The 14,168-nt window shown below is 42.9% G+C and overlaps 1 protein-coding gene across 2 annotated transcripts in view; it reads right to left on the minus strand.

The window, feature by feature from the left end:
- Positions 1 to 14,003, minus strand: part of LOC308325595 (rho GTPase-activating protein 29-like) — a 52,660-nt gene extending 38,657 nt beyond the window's left edge. For both annotated transcript variants that reach the window (XM_080778129.1, XM_080778128.1), the window contains exons 1-2: positions 13,863 to 14,003; positions 12,727 to 13,176 (exon numbers count right to left, since the gene is read on the minus strand). In XM_080778129.1, coding sequence (XP_080634255.1) covers positions 12,727 to 13,039 — 313 coding nt within the window. In that variant the 5' untranslated portion in view covers positions 13,040 to 13,176; positions 13,863 to 14,003. The remainder of the gene's footprint in view (positions 1 to 12,726; positions 13,177 to 13,862) is intronic.
- Between the last annotated feature and the right edge of the window lie 165 nt (positions 14,004 to 14,168).

Raw genomic sequence — 14,168 nt, forward strand, 5'->3', positions numbered from 1 at the left:
CGCAAAAGATGTGAGCAAAATTTGCCAGGTCTATGAAAACAAGCCCACAAAAAAATGCCATTCAACACGCTACTTACACACACTACGACTCGCTTAAAACTTGCGGACCTGGCAACTCCACTGTTGCCCCACTGGTCTATGAAAACAGGCCCAGAAACAACAAAACAGGCCCAGAAACAAGGCTTTTCACCACGCTATACTCACACACACTACTCGCTTACAATTCGCGAACCTGGCAACACTGTACCGTCTTCTCATTGGAGCCTCTGCTAAAATTATATATATTTTTAGGGGCATGTCATGTGGTCTACCTGCAAAGCCTTTGTGATCTATACTGGTAGATCGTGATCTACCTTTTGGGCACCGCTTAACGTCAGATCAGGGGTTTTCCATGTATTTACCCACACAATAGAGAAACTGATATTGTAGTCTAGGTATGCTGTAGTACGATATGTAAATATCTGAAGTCGTGCCTTATCTGTTATTCTATACCTTTAAATGCATGCAACACCATATAGAGCTTGAACGAAAAGCAGCAGCACTCTGATCCCCACTGGAGCAGAGTGGAAAACAGAGATTCTATACTTTTCCATCCAAACCCTGTATTTTTGGATTGTAAGTAAACCAAATAAAAAAGTAAACCTTCAATTTTCTGTTTTCCTCAAGGCTGTGGTGATACCAGACGTGATGACTTTTTGACAAATAATCCGTCTCTGCTGTCAACACTCACACAGTGAGTCATATGAACAGTGTCACTGTGAAGTGAATAATGAATTTTTCATGTTGACAGACCTTCAAGTGAGTCACTGATAGTGTGAGCCTCTCTGGCAGGAAGTTAGTTGTAACAAAGTGGCGGGACGGTTCGGTGCACGTGTGCTATCTACGAGTACAGTGCAGTGATTGATATGTGGTGTCATGCCATGTCACACGATAAAAATAGCTGTGGTGGAAAGTAATGAAGTACATTTATTTAAGTGCTGTACTTAAGTACAGTACACAGTATTTGTACTTTACTTGAATATTTCCAATCTCAAATACTTTTACTTCTACTCATCTCGGATCCAAATATTGTACTTTTACTCCACTGCATTTATTTGAAAGCGACGCATTGTGAGCTTGTAGATCTGCTGTTTTCAAAAGATTTGTATACATTTGAAGATTTGAAATGGGACATTCTACATAATGAGTACTTTCTACTTTTGGTACTTCAATTACATTTTGATGCCAATACTTTGGTACTTTTACTCAAGACTTCCAGAATTCCAGACTTTGACTTGTAACAGAGTATTTCTATGTTGCAGTACTTAAGTAAATAAATGTGAGTACTTTTTCCACCACTGAAAAATAGCCAGTGTACAAGATCACTGTGCGTTGCAGCGCAACACCGGCTCGCATCGAAGTATGAATGACCCTTAATTCTGAGGGTGATCCACCATGTGATGCAACTATAGCTAAACAAAGGATGACAGTGTATGGTGTGGAAATGTATCTCAGTGGCACCAATTTATAATTGAAGTGTTGACTGTTGGGTTTGACAGCAGCTCATTAGATAGTTTAGCTTTTATGTGGGGCACACATTGTGCAACAAGGGTTGGGCGATATGCCCTAAATATCATGTCACATATTTGTCTGACTTTTGACAGTATAACGGATGTGACTGTGTTGTGTGTGTGTGTGTGTGTGTGTGTGTGTGTGTGTGTATACCCGAGATGCGACAGCTCCTGCCACAGCACGCACAAGTTGGTGGCAGTTCTTCAACCTAAACTAACTTGTTTTAGATGTATTAACATCTAAAACACACCCGTTGTAACTGCCATCGTTAATGTAGAGGATGAGAGCAATGCTTTCAGCATTGCTCCCAATGTGTTTGGTCACCGCATTGAAGCTCGCTTTTAAACAAGCGTTGCTCAGCGGGAGGGTCTACGAGCTGTTTCAGGGTGAAACTTCAAAATAAAATGACCGTATTGTTCATTCCAACACACCTTTAAAGGTGTAGTGAAGCGGAAATGGTGGGCATTTTATTTTGAAGTTTCAGCTTGAAACGCTAGCTCTGAAGTTTCTGAACCAATCAGAGCGTTGCATCCCTCCAGGCTATGGGTCCTATACGTACGTCCGTCTCATGCACAATGGTTTGCAAACATTTATAAATAGTTCAAAAATCCAATCTACAAGCTCACAGATTGTTGATGTAGATCGGCTAGTTGAACTATTTTTGAGCTAGTTGAGCTAGTTTTTCAAAATAGTAGAATATGGCTAATACGTTTACAGGGACTAAGGGGTAAGGTGGCACCGTGGAACAACAATGGCCACCCAGAACAGCCCCGTTTTCTGTGCGGTCTCATCCACACACACACACACACACACACAAACACAGGGAGTTCCAGGGGTACCCCAGCTAAATTATAGTTCCATAACCAAATGGACCATTATGGGCCTGTAACTCTGATAATGTACAAATGGACACTAATTAGCCCGTGCACCCTTTAGTCCCTGTACATTGATTTTGCAAAATAAATTGGGGGTCCCAGAGATAGAAATGGCATTAAATGGGGGTCCGTAGACTAATGCATGTCAAACTGGGGGTCCTTGAATTTAAACAGGTTAAGAATCAATGCTAGAGGCGTAAAAGATCTTCTCTTATGGGGGCCCCTGGCATATCGTTTCAAATGGGGGTCCGCGGGCCAATTAGTGTCAATTCGGCGGCCCTTGACATGAAAAGGTTTGGGAACCACTGCACTAGGCCTCCTGATCCGTTGTAAACGGCAGCCATGTCCACTCCACACCAACCAATGGCCATCATCTCTCCCCCTCCCTCCAGCAGGAGCCCCGTGGGCCCAATAATCCCACCCCTGGCTGTGGCCAATCACCCGGAGCCAAGACCAGTGGTGGAAACTAAGTAACTAAGTACATTTACTTAAGTGCTGTACTTAAGTACAATTTTGACTGAGCTATTTGTACCTTACTTAGTCTTGAGTAACTATTTCCAATTGCTGTACTTCTACTCCACTACATTTTGGATCAAAGTATTGTACTACACTACATTGCACTACATTTATTTGACAACTTTAGTTACTAGTTAATTTGTAGATTTAGATTATTATTACAAAATATACATGAACCACTTAAGCCCTAAAATCCATTTGACAATAGCCGAACTACAAGCTCACAATGTGTCGCATCGTGAAGCCAATACTTTTGTACTTTTACCCAAGTAAATAATGAATTCCTAGACTTCTACTTGTAAAAGTCAAAATTGTGAGTACATTGTACACCACTGGCCAAGACCCGGAGATCTACAGGCCATAACCATAAATCCACACCCCAGGAAACACCCCGACCACAGGCTTGCACAAAAACATCCTTCAGCATCACAGAGGGAAAGTTACTGCCCAACAAATTTCTCTTTTCTCTCTCCTAAGAGCGCCGGGGGCCATTAAAACCATTAGGGGTGAAGGATTCTTCTTTTTATTTCAAGTGATTGTGCCACCCGCAAGCACTGGCAAAGTGGCCACTTGTGTTGGCACAGCAGCGGCACTGGTTTTAACCCATTCTGTCCGGGAACCCATTTTGGTGTTAGCACTATGTTATGCTTTAGCTATTGAAAAATAGCAGATCTACAAGCTCATAGCGCGCCACCGAGTGGCGCGCTACGAGCTTGTAGGTCTGCTATTTTTGAAAAATCGAAGAACGACTGACATTTTTAGAATCTGATCTCAGGTCAGAATGGGTTGATCAGACCAGTGTGTGTCCAGTGGAAACCTCGTATGAATCTGATCTCAGGTCAGAATGGGTTAAGGATTAGGGAGCACGTTCTTGTGGTCAGTGCTACAGTATTGTTGTTGGATGCGTTCTATCTGTGGTTAGCCGCTACACTGCACGTTCCAGATGCCAATCACAAATTAATGGCATCATATCATGCATGATGATATCAACAAAACATACACAGTGTGAGTGTTGTCCACACAAAAACATACTGTACGCATACAGGAAGACAGACAGACAGACAGTGTATACTTATAGTTTCATTGTACAGATATTCTACTGTTAGACGGATGTTAGGTTCTTAGCTTGCTTATGATCATCCTTGATGACCATTTCTATATTTTTTTATGTATTACCATGTGTTGTTCTTGCTTACCGTAATTGTAATCGCTCAGTCGGTTTGTTTTAGTTTTTTTGGGGGGTATCTTAACCTGAGCTTAGCCTTTCACTCAACCAACACAAACCACCACCATACAAACTTAAAAATGAAAAAGAATGATAGCCCGCCTCCATTGAATAACCCAAGATCTCGACCATCAACATTCAGCTATAAATAAATACAGGAGAAAATGCTCCACAGGCCTAGTGCCTACACAACACGTTTCTTATTACACGAGTTCAGTGGTCTGCCCTTTTTAAACTGACTGTATGATTAAAGTCAGTCTGGCACTGAGCGCTAGACAGAACAATGCCGTTCAACTGGAGCCCTGCCAGATCTTATCACAGTGTCAAGATGACACCGGCTGACTGTTGAAAAAACCTATGGCATTCCTGCTTCAATGATGACGTGCGAGTCAGACAGATATGTTCTTCTCCATTTGAAAGACTGTCATCTCATGTAGGGATGAAACAACCATTCAAAAATCAACAGAAAATAATGAATCATTCATCAAAAGCCCTAGCCAATCTACAAGCTCACAGGTGTTGTGAGCTTGTAGATCTGCTATTTTCAAAACAGATTCTGAACATTTTGGCCTAGAATGACATACCAAAATAGGAATGCCAGGGTGAAAGTGATTAACTGTTGAATAAATGGCTAAACATGTCTAATATGTTCGTTTCAGCCTACAACTTCACTAACAACCATGTGCAATGCATGCGTCATGTTGTTCAGTATTATAATTATAGTATACAATTGTTTTTCACACCTGGGTAGGGTATTTAATACATTTATGTTTGGTTCAGATAACTTGTGAGTATAATTGACAAACATTGTGTACTTTGTTGCCTTATCTTACCAGAATAAACATAATAAATCCGATCAGTCGATTTCAACAGTAATCTGTTGGTTCTCGCCGTCACAGCTCTGAATTGAAAAAAGAAAAAGGGGCATAAATTCCCAGGGTGGGAGCAGAGCAAAACGCATTGCAGAGTTTATGTGTGTTCAAACTCAACTGTACAATGCCCACTATACACTGAGTAAATAAGCCTTCAACCACATGCTCTACAAATATGCCTCAAGATGTTTGCTCAGCCTTGGAATGGCAACTGTAAAAGTGCTGGAGCGAAACGTGCTTTCTATTTGTCCTTCTTCCCTCTACCTGAAGTTAAAAGGGCCTAACTTCAACCCTGAGCTTCCAGGAACAAAAGAGACCCTCAAGGAACGAGGCTATCAGACTGTGTCCTGACCCCAATCTGCTGTTGTAAATGCAACAAAAGCCAGTAAAGTCTAAAAGATATCAGCTTGTAGTTTCATCTGGCCCATCTGCCTGCAGGGCCTATACGCCATCCATAACTTCCACAGTGTGCATTCCTAAAACGTGCATTCCTCAACTTTGGCTTGATAATGGTAGAAAACCACTGCTCCGCTTGCAACTATCTTGAAAATGTCAATAAACTGTGGTTTAAAAAAGGAAAGAAATTATACATTTCTAGATAAAATTCACTTGGGTATGTTCCCTTGTGTTCACTTAACTATGCAAAGCGGGAATGATTTATGTCAGTAGATGAGGCCTAAAGCCTCCTAGTATCTGAATCTGTGCAAAAGCGGTAAGCAGAGAAATGAGACTGCAGTGCTCTCTTTTGCTACTATGGCTAATGGCTATTACTATGGTTATTTCAATAATGTGATATAAGCTACACAGTAAAATCTTCAGCGTCAATTTAACTCCCGAGTGTACAAATGGAACCAAATGGACACATCATTTTTACACTGAGATTTCCCTGCGTAGCCAGCTTGTCAGTGTACTAGTGTAGGTACATGCCGAGGCCTCCTCTCAGAGGAAATGCTGCTACCCAATTCTGTCATCCCTCCCATGACATGAATTCCCATTGGACGTTTTGTAAGAATCCTCTCTCTAAAAGCACTTGTTTTCCAAACTTCTCTCCGAAACACTGAAACGAAACAAGTGACCTCGGCTAAGCAGCCAGCCAGCTCCACGACACAGTGTTGCACACGTTTGTCAAAGTTAGAGAAACAGCCTAAATCAAAATGTAATGATTCATTTCTACAGGAACCTCCATTTCTTTTCATACACACACAAACCGCCTCACACCTACCGTCCGTCGGTCTATTGAAGGCGCTATAGCTACAAGTGAACATTTGTTCTAAAGGAATGCAAAGTATGTAGGGGAGTGGGGGGATGGGAAGGGGAGACAGGGGCTCGGCTGAGAGTGTGTGTGTGTGTGTGCTTGTATATTGCTATACTTGTGAGAGCCAAATGTCACCACAAGTATAGTAGAATGTGCGGGAATATACAATGATTGTGAGGACCGTTTCGTTTTCCTGCTCCTCACAAGAGAAAGGGTTGTTTTAGCTTAAGGATAAAGACACAATGGGGAGTAAGGTTTACAATTACAAAAAGATGCATGTTGGGTTTAGGGTTAATATTCGGCATTTCCAGTTAGAGTTAGAGTTTTTGGGCTATTGTCAATGCTGCACTAAAATGTTGATGTCCTCACAAGTATAGTAGTGTGTGTGTGTGTGTGTGTGTGTGTGTGTGTGTGTGTGTGTGTGTGTGTGTGTGTGTGCACGCGCGCACGCGGGCGTGCATGCATAGAGGGCTGCCTTTTTCTTCCTGATTAAAACCATTAGCCAAGCTGTCTTTTTCCAAAGCAATGCAGATTAATCTTGAACAGTTGCGACTTTCGACTGAATAAACATTTAATTCTGTACGTTGTAGCTCTGTTCCCAATTTCCATATAGGCCAACAATAAAGATGACAATGATCAGGTGTTAATTACCAATTCTACGACTGTATTACTTCTATACTATTATGCAACGTTTCAGCTGTTGCAAGGTTCTCCGTTATGCTGTTGTATAAGACGGTGATGCCTGCCGAAAATAGCAGCTTTACAAGCTCACGAGTTGCATCACAGCAGGCTGTAAGCTTGTAGATCTGCTATTTTTGGCATGCAACACCGTCATAGGACAAAAATTATAAATCTGGCTTAACAGTTCAATCCCTGACATACTGCTACAGCTCTGCCGTGCTCCACTGTGTCGGACCTCTAACAGTTGCCGAGCGGTCAAGGCTCCAAGAATAGACGAAGTCCAATAATTTAGATCTTTTGTTGGATTTATTTGGAAATAACAGCCCATATATCGGATTGTCATTGTCTGGATCTGAGGCAAAACTAGACACAATTTGCAACTCTAGAAACTAGACACAATTTGCAACTCTAGAATCTAGAGTTGCAATACCCTCCATTGACTCCCATTTCATCCAATTTGCTTTTGCGATCTGCTTGTATTAAACAAGTTAAACTCACCAACATTGCAGCTCTAGGCCAAGCTTGAATTATCCTCTTTCAATCTGCCAAGCTTTTGTTTCATAAAAATCCACCGTAGACATGTTAAGAGCTATACTTTCTGTCAAGAAATTCTGTGTCATTCTGCACAGTGTAAGCACTCGTCGAAGTCACTGAACGGCCCAGCGTACCACCTGTTATGAATTTGCACATAATGCAGGAGGCAGCAGATCATTGGAATTATAGTGTTTTGCCAATTATTTAGGGGCCCACTTGTGATATCACGACCCACCAGTCAATGTGCCCCAGTCCAGAGGTTGGGAATCGGCGGCCTACAGCTTTACGGAAATGAAAACCAGGCGATCTGATGTCGTGTTGTGAAATGTGGTGGTGGTGATGGAGGTCAGAGGTCAACAGGGGTTTGGTGGTGGAACGTGTGAGGGGTCAAAGGTCACCTCAAGACCACAGAGGACGGGGACAGGAGGTGACCTGATCAGCCACAGCTCATAACAAACTATTTCTGAATATCTTAATACTGCGTTATACAATTTCATATACTGTAGTGTAGTGTCCAATTATGGGCCTAATGTGTCAACGTACACACTTCACAGACCAGGGGCATCATAGCGCTACGGCCTACCCATAAACACACAAAATCTCATGAATCCGGAACTTCCTGGAAATCTTTGTTTGGTATGTCGATGATTTATTTTAACTAGTGTGAAACAAAGCTACTTGATTCAGCATTCATGTGAAGGAACAATAAAATTGCAGCACCCAACCGGACACAGATAGTAAGAGTATACATTAGAGGACTAAACTATCAGAATGATAGATGAGTACTTTATTCTCTAATTGAGTTCTGTCAGAGTGGCGAACTGGAGGAATTATTTTAAAAAGAATTGCACTTCATAGTGAAAGAGAGGTGTGTTTATTTTAGAACAGCTAAATCGCAGTAGCTTTCAGCAATGAATATCATACAAAATAATAAAAATTAAAATAAAGTTTATTTTCCTCCGCTTAGTAATAATATGCTTAAATTCAGTGGGTCTTCTTGTCAGGTTCTAGAGTAGGCACTAGGCAGGCTATAGCTCGGATCACACTGGTTAATTCTGAATGAAAACCAGGCTTTCCTCCACAGTGAAAAGTCTAGTGTGACTGACTACTATTTGTTGCTTTTACAGTAAGAGACACTGTAATCTAATTTACCCTAAACCTCTAATAGATAGATGTATAATGGTGTAAATCCACACCACGAGGGCCCCCCACGCGACCGTGGGGGGGAAACCTAGGTGTAACTGTGGGTGTGATAAATGCCATGGTGGGTCTGGCTTTATACCCGCCGTCACTGATACGATTCCCCCGCGGCTCTCAGTTAAGCCGCCGTGCTGTGCTGTCTGCAAGCGCTGCGCTGTCCTCTAGCAACACGGGGCCCGCGGTGACGACGTCTCGGGAAGAAAAATAAGCATTGTCTCACACTGCTTCTGCTGCATTCTTCACTGACGAGAGGAGGGAGTGGCGAGGCAAGTCGCTCACTAAAGAGACACAGTCAGTCAGTCAACCCTCTCCCCAGTGTCTCTGTAACGGGAATGTGAGCCTACAGACGAGACCCCAACACAGTCAGCATCACAGACCTTCTAGGAGGGGTAAGAACCGTGTCAATTTCACACCGTACTCCAGTGACAGACCTGTCCAAATATGAGAAGAATAACATGAGACCTGGCATGACGTACTTCGCCTTGCTCCAGCTACCCACTGCACGCACACACAGCGCACGCGCACACACACGCACGCATGCACACGCACACACCCTCTTCTCCTTCATTCCTGCTGTTGTCAGCTTTCTTCAACCACATGGAACCCTGCAGTGTGTTTGCAGTGGCTGTTTTTGCTTCATGGTAAAGAGCTGACGTAGGCTAACAGACACACATCGTAGCATGAAGGTAGTAGGTACGGGCTGTAAGTTACCACCTAAACTAACCTACTGACAAAATAAATATGAATCTTTATGGCATAAATAAAAATGATTCATCCCTGTGCGGAAACAATGCAACAATGTAATGTGTTTGTTTCATCAGGTAAAGATCCCTGTTACAGTTTACTACTGATCCTTCAGTCATAATAACAAACAATTAATCAAATTCAATTACAGCTGCAAACGCGTGCGCACACACACACACACACACACACACACACACAGTCACACACACACACACACACACACACACACACACAGTCACACACACACAGACCAACACCTCAACCTCCTGGGAAAAAGAGATAGCTTTCACTAACAAAAGGATCATAAACATTATCACCTCGACCCAGAGACAAAGAGTTCTTAATTTATTGTCACAGTTTTAAAATCATTTAAAATCAAATCTCATGTTTCTCATGGATGGCCCAGGTGACCTCAATACCTTTTCACGAGATATACATTTGGCACAGATACGGTTAACATTTAGTTCATTCGGTAAATCCAACTCATGATGATTTTAAAAAATCTGAGTTTTGATTTGAGTTTTGATTTAATGGTTTAGTTTTAGAGTAAACTATTGATAGACATATTTAAGGAGCTGTCACAGAATCCATTCTGGGTGGAATCGGTCTTTGCTACAAAATGGTGTGCAAGCTAAGCACAAAAAAAGGTAATGTGTACTGAGTAAACCTTCCTTAGATAAATACAATTTCAAGAAACTTCTGGGTATTATAACATCAAAGGGACAGTATGTTCAAATGAAGGAGTGTGGACAAAAATGTATAAAGTAGATGTTCTATGTTTTACGATAGCATTTACTCCACAAATAATGGTTGCAGGTTCAACATGACTGAAGAAAAATGCATATAGAGCAGAATTTTTGAGTAAACAAAAACGGAATGTTCCCTTTGCTAGAAAAAAAGTGCTGTAATCTGAATCAAAATCAGCATAGAGCTCAACTTTTAACTAGCAAAGTGACCAGTGTTGTCAAAACATATTTCCAAAATCTCTCTTATGACCTACTTTCCATTCATGTCCCACCTATTTTGGCCTCTGGATGTGGTCAGAAACACCTGGTTTGGGTTTTTCAACCCTCCAATTTGAAGAGGTTATGGGAAGATGGAAGGATGTGTGGTAACATGAGCGCTAGACAAATCTGACTCTTAGACCAATTTGGGTTTGGTTACCCCGCTAAAGGAAGAGATTACAATTCAATATAACATTCTGCATGAATGTTAAAGGTTGTATGTGCATTGTGCAACAATGTGCGTATTCAAACCAGATTTTGAAATTTAGGACCATTGTACCATAGACTAATCCCATTTAGCTCCAGCATATACATGCAAATAGGACTTACTTATGGATTATGGCACAATGGACTTAATTACAAAATCCAAGTGAGAACACCAACATTGAATAGCATTTTCATTAACTGCAAGACAGGCATTGTGTGATTTTGGTGTGTGTATAAGGTGTTTCAAGAGCCATTAGACTTCAGTTACAATCTCAAATCGGCCGATATTTATAAAAACTGTAGTGAAAGGACGCACATCATGGTATGTTGTACGTGTATGGTCCTTTACTAACGACAGAACGCCATGCCTCCTCATATCAGTAAGACAACAACAACACTATTGACTGAGCCCTAGTGTCATTGAGAGATCAATGACATGTCATCTGGTCTGGATGACAAATAGCTGAGAGATATTACGTTGAGGGCATATTACGAGATGATTTCATATACGAGCACAACTCAAAAACAAGCCGCTGTTCATAGGGAGGCAAATAAGCGGAATGCTTCAGTGACGGCTCTGAGCAACACTCAGCACGACACAAGACAAGGATTATTCACAGAGGGTCCACTCCTCCAGCCCGAGGAATGGGCAAAACAACTCGCTCACTCTCATTCCTAGACGATTGTGTGTGTGTGTGTGTGTGTGTGTGTGTGTGTGTGTGTGTGTGTGTGTGTGTGTGTGTGTGTGTGCGTGCATGTGTGTGTTCATTCCCACACTTACAGATCTGAGTCCATGTGTGTATGTGCAAAATAAATATACACTAAAATCTCATTAAATTTGAGGTGTTATTGCCACCATGCCGTGCCGTACCCACTGTGATAGATGCAGACTGCAAATGCAACATAACAGAGGTAACAAAGAAGACTTGGCATACTTTTCCCCTCTGTTGTGTGACGTTATCTCCTTTGGTCTTGTGTTTCACACCTGCAACTTTCCTTTGTGTGGTGTTTCGTCTCTGCATGAATGATGACCGGCAACACCTTTGTGTCAAGACACCGCAGCGACCACCAACCAACCAACCAACCAACCACCTTGAATTCATAATGCAGTTCTTCACAGTAAAATCCACTTCTAAACTCCCAGACTTAAATGAGAGTCTAGAAATGGAACAAATGGACCAGTAAGGGACCACGGGTCAATTTATAGACTCTCTCAGGAGTTAAATCAATTCTGTACGGGACTCAGGAGGTAGAGTAGCCCCTTTCAGAACCCTGGTTTACCATTTCAGAATTTTGGACGTCTGTACCCCAGGGTACTTATTCCACTCTCCATGGGAAACAGATGTACATAGCCTCCGCTTGAGTGTTGGTGAGATGTTTCAAAGATGCATAAAGCGGCTATAGGAGACCGCCGCAACGTGTATGAAATGGCATTAACCGCCGATGCTGCTCTGAAATTCTCTCTTCCTCACTTCCCATGTCCCGCCTCCCACGACACAACAGCATTATTATAAACATCCTGCATGTACGCTGTCATCAGAGGCAGTAACTAGAACGCACAGCTATAGCCAGTCTCGGTGCGGGAGGCGGTACAATGGGAAGTCAATAAGGAAGTGAGGAAGAGAGAATTTCAGAGCATCCAAAACTTAAAAAAAAATACTTAACGGCATCGTCGGTTAATGCCATTTCATACACGTTGCGGCGGTCTCCTATAGCCGCTTTATGCATCTTTGAAACATCGCATCAACACGTGAACGGAGGCTATGTACATCTGTCTCCCTGAAGAGTGGAATAATTAAGTACTGAGGGACCCTACCGTCGGCCAAACTTCAGAAACAGTATAAGGGTCCCGAAAGGGGCTAGAGGTAGAGCTCAGGCACTTGGGAACCGGAAGGTACCTAGTTCGACCCAGGGCTCCCCCAAAGTGCCCTTGAGCAATACTCTGAAACCCTAATTGCTCCAGATGAGCCGGTTGATGCCTTGCATGGTTTCCTCTGCCATCGGTGTATATAAGGTGCTATATATAAATGCACCATTTACCACTTATTATGTAAAATCTCACCTTTGCACTGGAAGGCATCCTTGAGGCTGAGCAGAACGTCGGCGAACCGGCGCACGTCGTTGACCAGCTGCATGACATAGTCCGGATCCACCCCTGGAACACCCCCCACCAGGTGAGCCTCCAGCCCCATGCTGCTCAGAGAGCTGCGGCCCATGTCCCACGTCTTGGTGGAGCCGGCCGACAAGGATCCGGTGTGGGAGGAGGTGAAGTGTCGTGGCCGTGGGCCCGGCCCCGGCCCCCCCTGGCTGCGCTTGGTCCCACCACCGCTACTGCTACTACCAGCACCGGCACCGCTGCTGCTCTTCCGTAACATCCCGGCGGAGGACGGCCAGCCCCTGGTCGGGACACCGCCGGCACCGCGGGCCACTCCGGCCGGCCGTAGAGTGCTGCTCCTCCAGGAGAGCTAGAGATCACTGTCCCCCCCAGCAGGTCCCCGCAGGACGATCCACACTAGTAGAATGAAGTAGAATTTAATATGATATGAAGGACCCCAATGGTAACAAGCCATATGCTTTTTCCTCCAAACTGTTAAATAAAGGATTCAATCAATCAATCAAAAAAAGTTACTGCTGGGACGGCCAAGAAATAACAAAACGGAACAAACACTCAAGACAACATTTACATTTCCCCCCGGTCTGTGATGTAGCTGTAGTGTATAAAATGTAAAAGCAATCATTAAATCTGGATAATTTCTAAAATAGCTTACACACGTGTAATAACGATCAAGATATAGCCTATGAACCCTCTTATTTTGAATGAAATAAAATAAACATATGACTCCTGTTACACTTACACAGATATATTTTTAAATACCAAAAGTAGTAAAATATATACACGCGAGGAGGAAGCCACAAAACAACGATGAAGCATATTAGTTCAAATCAGTGTCAGTTATCTTTCTATCCATGATAAGTGATGCGGTGCCCCGGCCCGACCGGCCACTTCTAAACTACGGAGCCGGTCTACAGTGACGTTACTACGGCGTCGTTTAGTCAACTCGCCCCGCTGGCATTTCATTTCACTGGAACAATGAAAAAGAATACTAAAAAACAACAATAAAAGACTATTAAAAAGAAAAGGATAAAAACACACACACACACACACACACACACACACCAAACACACACACAACACACCTGCTTGGCAGCTTGCTGACATAGTGACGAAATACTTGACGAAAGTTTTAGTTTAATATATCCAGTTTGAGTGAGAGGTGGTGGTAGGATAGGAAGTTCTTCAGAAAGAATCCAAACAAAAGCAGAAAAAGCCTCGCCTCCTCCGTGTTGTGTTTGAAGAACTACAGTACGACAGAGAGAAGAGCCACGAGCCGTTTACTATTCCGTTGTGTCACGTGACGTCCTCGGAAGCTTCCTGATTGGTTGGCTGGTCGCCTCGAGCCTGATTTTGGGCTAATGTATTCCGCTAGTACGACGGTGTCGCGC

The sequence above is a fragment of the Protomyctophum bolini genome, assembly GCF_963924005.1.
Source record: "Protomyctophum bolini genome assembly, chromosome: 12".
In the NCBI taxonomy this organism is placed as follows: Eukaryota; Metazoa; Chordata; class Actinopteri; order Myctophiformes; family Myctophidae; genus Protomyctophum; species Protomyctophum bolini.